Source organism: Lampris incognitus, chromosome 2 (assembly GCF_029633865.1).
Source record: "Lampris incognitus isolate fLamInc1 chromosome 2, fLamInc1.hap2, whole genome shotgun sequence".
Taxonomy (NCBI): Eukaryota; Metazoa; Chordata; class Actinopteri; order Lampriformes; family Lampridae; genus Lampris; species Lampris incognitus.
In genome coordinates this window covers 125858617-125865215 of record NC_079212.1, presented here as the reverse complement: position 1 = coordinate 125865215, position 6599 = coordinate 125858617, and the positions used below count along the sequence as shown (strand labels likewise).

The 6599-nt window shown below is 43.4% G+C and overlaps 1 protein-coding gene across 1 annotated transcript; it reads right to left on the bottom strand.

Moving 5' to 3' along the window:
• Positions 1-4088: 4088 nt before the first annotated feature.
• LOC130131905 (inhibin beta B chain) lies at positions 4089-5597 on the bottom strand. Its single transcript, XM_056301638.1, has 2 exons — positions 5279-5597; positions 4089-4870 (listed from the first exon to the last, which is right to left on the bottom strand). The coding sequence occupies exons 1-2, from the start codon at positions 5595-5597 to the stop codon at positions 4089-4091; spliced, it is 1101 nt and encodes a 366-aa protein (XP_056157613.1).
• Positions 5598-6599: the final 1002 nt, after the last annotated feature.

Here is a 6599-nt window from a genome sequence, read left to right as displayed (position 1 = left end):
CCTTTGCCCTACAGACGATACCAATTTGATGACATGACAGAAGCCACGTTTTCATGTGGGCTAAAATTGGAACCATGCTTGTTATGTTTCGTATTGCAAAGAACTTTTCCAGTAATTGTGATGCTTCTCATTCATCAATGCCGTAAGCATGCATGCCGATGCTTAAAGAAAGTGTTTCTGTTTAGAAAGTATTGGAGAAATTTCACATATATTGGAGGGATAGCTGCTTGTCCCATCACTTTATTTATGATGACACACTTGTGTAAAGTTGCGCTAAACATAAAGAACAAAGATGGGAAGTGAACTATTTTGATAGTTGATAGAAAGTTGTACACGTTCAATGTGTTTTCAGTTGTCCTTCGCTGCAGAAATAGTTGTATTTTAGTCGAAGGATTGTCTCTACATCTGAATAAGAGATAGCTGAGGAAAAGATTCATAGAGAAAAAAAACAACAACAAATTTACACTGCATGAATTCAAAATATTTATTTATGTAAAATGCATTTTCGCTGCAATTATATCATTTCAATATATTATGACAAACTATTTACACTTCATAGTCAACACAAGAATTTCGTATATGATAAATATAACATCATAAAAAAAATAGAGATCAGAATTACTACAAAATGACACAGAATTAAAATGCTGGCTTCATTTGCACCAGTTACAGTGTAGTGAAATTCACGCGTCATTCCTATGTCTCACAAAAATATACAATATCCCATATTGAAACACAACTAAACCCTAAGAAAATAAACCGATTGACATTTGCTTTTTGCTTTAGCGTCTTTTTAGGTCATGTCTGCCACAACTACAATTAATGGAATATTTCAAGCAGAAATTCCCTCCAAAAACAGTAGCGTGATAAAGTGCTTTTGTAAGCTAAGTAGCAAGTATGTTAGGATGGCATCTCAATGTCACATAGAGGCCTGGGACAGGAAGTGCTTGCAAAATAAAACAAAACCACATAAAACACAGCGTTAATTTTATATCTGCAGGTTTTGAACACAATGGTGTTGATGAGGTGATAATGATTGTCAGCATTCAAATGTGAATAGGGAACATCAAATTGGAGGAAATGGTAATTGAGGAGCGTCTGGGTAGCATAATGGTCTATTCCGTTGGCTACCAACACGGGGATCGCTGGTTCAAATCCCCGTGTTGCCTCTGGCTTGGTCAGGTGTCCCTACAGACACAATTGGCTGTGTCTGTGGGTGAGAAGCTGGATGTGGGTATGTGTCCTGGTCGCTGCACTAGCACCTCCTCTGGTCGGTCGGGGCGCCTGTTCAGGCAGGAGGGGGAACTGGGGAGGGGGTAGCATGATCCTCCCACGCGCCACATCCCCCTGGCGAAACTCCTCACTGTCAAGTGAAAAGAAGCGGCTGGCGACTGACTCCACATGTATCGGAGGAGGCATGTGGTAGTCTGCAGCCCTCCCCGGATCGGCAGAGGGAGTCGAGCAGCAACCGGGATGGCTCAGACGAGTGAGGTAATTGGCTGGGTGAAATTGGAGGGAAAAAAGGGGGGTGGACATTGATGAACCTAGTTGTTAGTTATCAATGTTTTCAAAAGTTCTCAATCGTCATCACCTCAAAATGTTGCCCGTCAAGGCTCTTAAAGCCCTGTGATTCTAACAGCCAGCACAGTACAGCAGTACAACACAGAAGTTAAGGGCTTTAAATGAAACAGTACACCACTGGAGCATGGATAGTTGCCGTACAAGACACTATCGAGAAAGAAGACAAGGGCTTTGACTTCTACACTGCAAAGCTTTGTGTAAACTAAAACTCAAATGCGTTGACAAGCTGATGAGAGACGGGTTCTTTTTCAGCTCAGTCATCGTAACATCCCCTTTGACCGGAATGCATATGACTTTACATCATCCAAAAAAACTTTAGACTTTGGGGAGACTATGCAAGTGCCAACAAGCCTGCAACACATGCCCATTGACCCACCTGCCTCACAGACCTTCACATTAGCAGACGCTGAAGCAATAGCTAAATGTTTGTTTTCTGCTCCTGACAAAATAACCTCGAGTTCATGCCGTCAGAAGCCCCAGTTGCCCAACTGATTGCCTGAGTAAACATTACAGTGAAGATGCTGATTAAATACATTTCAGTGCTCATGCAGCAGCAGCTGGTGTGCATGGACAGCTATCAGGAAGGATTCTACCTCTAAAAGTCCGGTCATTTGTCACGTTTCTCTTGTGTTGCACTGGTTGCAACAGATGCCTCTTATTGTATCACAAGCTCATGATATTGCTGCTTGAATGCCATACCCAAAAAATCAAATTATGATCAAAAGGGAAATGAAAGATTGTTTGACCATTGTGTCATATATTGACACAAAAGATTGCATCGATCACAAAGTATGAATACATGGTCATGAATATACTTGAACTTTGTGATGCACAAATATGACTATAGCACTGGTTCATTTTGGACTTTAGAATCCATCTAACCAGTGTGCCTTGATATCAAATGTCAAGGTAGCATTTGTCCACTACATTTTGGAAACAATATTGCTTAAAGAAAATAGAAGGCACAGTTTCAGTTTTGTAATCTCTTTGTACCATAAATTCAAATTTTTGACAGCAGGTAGGCAAACTAAGGAACGGGCCGAAGTAGCCATGGGAATATATCAGCTCTGCACAATGATAATCATTGTCAGATTTCATTTATATAGAGATACTGGAAACTATCCCACTGTAAATGCGGCACAATGGTATTTTTAAGAGCAAGAAGACTTGTCAGTTCTATTTCCAGTTTCCCAGGATCCAGGCACTGTGCTCAGATTCTACTGCATCTTTGAATGGGATATCAACAGCAATCTCAAAGTTTTATATACCAAAATAAAATAACAAAGATTGTAGACATAAATATCACATCAGGTTAGGGGCTACAAATTAAATTCTTCACTTTCTCAATATATTTGTTGTCATTCTTACACTATGAGTCATTTTCCTAAAATATTTCTTAAAGGAGATTCTATGCATTGTGGCCGATATAAATATCTCTTGTGAATTTTATATCGTCCTCTGTTTTCCAGAGTCTATTATCTTACTCTTGCTCATGATCCGGGCATATATATCACTCTGTATAGAACATGTAAAAATAACCCAGAATAATGACAAAATTTCCCTCAACCACATTGCTGTCCTCGTTCAACACATTGATATTACCTTGCAGTCTTCTGAACCAGATTTACGTGGTTAATTTCTCACTTTAAACAGCTTTTGGCTTATCTAGCATACAGAAAATTCAGAATTCAAGCACAAAACATAGGATGCATGGTGAACAGTACAACTTCAAAATAGTCACATGAGTCCATCATGGATCCCCTCTGAAATCTGTCCAGTTGTGATAACCAGCCCTCAGACAATGACCACACTTCTTGGTGGAAGCTTATTGTGTAATATGCCACACCCTATTATCAGGCTGACATAGTACTAATGTGAAACTTAACATGTGGCATAGAGCTAAAGCTGTCGCGTGGATATATGCTCTAGTGTGTGTATGTGTGTGTGTGTGTGTGTGTGTGTGTAGGTGGGTTTGTTTCTGCATGCATGCAGGTTTTTGCATACACTGCAGAAAAAAAGGCTATTTCCCACTGTGTGTCTGGGAAATAGGACAACACAAACTTTTGTAATCTCTTTTGGACAATGTTTTGGGCATTTTGGACAATGCAAAATTTTGTAATCTCTGAAAACAACATATTGGTAACAAAAAATTAGAACTTAATTTCTTCCACTGGACAGTATATTTTTATCCAGTTTTTCTTGAAAAAAATCACTACTTGGTATTTAGCAATCAATATATGGCTGATTTCATTTCGTTAATGAACTATCCTTTCAAAAGTCTATCAAATGTGAAAAAAAACATTGATGATTTTGTAAGAGAGGGAGTATTTTAAATAGTGGATACATCTGATTTCATTGCCAAACTCTTTGGACTATGTGTCCAGGTGCTATCATCATTTGTTGTTCACAAAACTGTGTTGTCCAAAAACTGGACGCGTTGAATGAATGCAAATGTCAATTTACAAACTATTCCATCTCTCTTCCTTCTCTCTTCCTCCTATTCTCCTTTATGTGCACCCACAAGACTCCACTATCATGTCGGGGACGTCCGTTTTGACAATGCTATGCTGTGAGTTGAAGTACACCATGGAGAGGGGTCGGCGCTCTGTGGGAATGCAGCATGAGGACACAGCCGTGTTGATACCGTTGACTTTCAGCTGGCTGAAGACGGTGGCGTGGAAGGAGGAGGCTATACCCGGGGAGCCAGACAGATGCTGGGGGCACTGACCCATGCAGTAGTTCATATGGTAACCCTCAGGTGCAATGATCCAATCCTGCCACTGGATATCCTTGAACTTGATGTAGAAGTCCCTCTTGCAGCACACGGTCACATCATCGCCGCAGCGCAATGAGCGCTTCCTGATTAAGTGTTTGGAGTGGCTGTCACGGAGGCGTACCTGCGCCACCAGGAAGGGCTGGTGGAGGGGGTTGATGGGGTCACTCGGGGAGCAAAGGTTCTTCCCATCTTCATTGCAGATCACCTCCAGCTGTAGCCGGTGTTGGCCACCGTCTAGGAAGGCCTGCAGTGTGCGGGTGATGGGAAAGGTGTGCCAGTTGCTCTCCTGCACTTCCAGCATCTTCTCCATCACCAGGGTGCGGTTGGAGCCAGAACTGCCATCATCTCTGGAAAGGAAGACACGGGCGAGGAGGCGGGAGTTTCGGTGAGGGTTCTCAGAGGAGCGGGCGTACACCCACAGAGAGGACTGGAGCACTTGGATGCTCTGGCCATGCTCCTGCAGGAACTGGAAGCTGAGGCTGAGGCTGAGCCCATCACTGCTGTGTGTCTCATCTAGATCAGATACATAAAAAAGGGGGATCTTTAAGTTATTCTATATATTTAGAGTTTAAACCTTTCGCAGAATCTTTGCATTCAAGAATCAAATCAATATAGGTTAACCTAAAGCTACTTCTAGCGAAAGCATTTTGACTTGCCATCAGTTATACTTGTCACTTAAAGTGGTCTTATTGCTTATAAAATTACAAGACCACGAGGTCTACTCCTATTTCTACGTCATGGGTGAAGAAAAATGCCTTGAAATGAGGTTATAATATCTTGTCTGATACACGATAGGTATCTCCAAATAGCTGTCTTCGATTAACTGTGACGTGCGTAAAAGGCGCTCCTTGTAAAAAAGCGAGCGCTCTTGTCAAACACTTTGCTAGAACCCGCCACCTATGCGGCGAATAAGAGACTTACCAAAATCTGCGAAGCTCACTATTTCATATCCTTTGTTTTTGGAAGGTATATTGTTGTCCAGCTCCAAAGTGCCGTCCTGCCTGACTCTGCCCGTGTGCAGTTTGCGGAGCGCGGTTAAGAGCGCTGCTCGGGGCACCGTCTGGGTGATGTTCGGTCTCTCTTTCAGGTGTAGCTTATCTAGAATTTGTTGCTTTGCGATTTCTATGATAATCTTTTCCTCCGCGTCCCTCTCCATCGCCGGCAAGCCGCAGGACGCGCAACCCAGGGAGTCGTCTGCCGCACGCACGGCCAGGGCCCCCCTCAGCAACAAGGATGCCATCAGCAAAAAAGTTGGCATCAAACAAGGCTCCCTCGGTTTAGATAACGTGTGTGGCTTGCTGGACGACATGGACAACATGACGGGTAAAAAACTCCAAAGCATGTTTGCATTAAGTTGTCGTTTAGGAATAGGCTGCCGTTCAAGTTACCCTTGAATATCCCGAAGGGTCCCGCTGGAAGAAGGCGGACGCAGTGGTGACAGGAGTACGGAGACAAAGGCGCACTGCTTCACTAGCCGCCGGTGGAGATATCTGGGGTAATCCACCAAAACTTGTGTCACGTTGAGGTACGAACCAATGAGCGCATCGGGCACCGGGGAAACACTGGCATTGCATGTCTATCGTCCTCTTTCAAGACACACACACACACACACACACACACACACACACACACACACACACACACACAGAGAGAGAGAGAGAGAGAGAGAGAGAGAGAGAGAGAGAGAGAGAGAGAGAGAGAGAGGCTATTAGGCTACCAGGGTAAACTGACATCTCAATGATTCGTCTTGAATTATAACATACTTCCGGTTAGGCGCGAGCGCGCGCGCACACACACACACACACACACACAGTATATATATATATATATATATATATATATATATATATATATATATATATATATATATATATCTGGAAGTATTTTACATTTAAAGTCAAATCATTGAGATGAATTGCGCATATCACTCCACTTACGGACAGCGCCATTTCACCCTTATTCAAGGCGCACAGATTGACAGCAGTAAGCGCAAACCACATTTCTAACCGACCAAAGTTCAAGATCCATGCACTTTACCCCAGACACAGATACCTGTCTGCGTCCTAGACCGGTGGTTCGATTTCACTTCGAGGCCACCTTAAAGGCTTACGGCGGGGGACCGCCCCGCCCCGCCACGCGCTGTGCCGCGCCGCGCCGCGCCGCGCTGCGCCGCGCTGTGCTGTGCTGTGTTGTGTGAACAGGTACAGCCGAAACACGTTCAGTCCTGCTGGCTCTGAAGCTT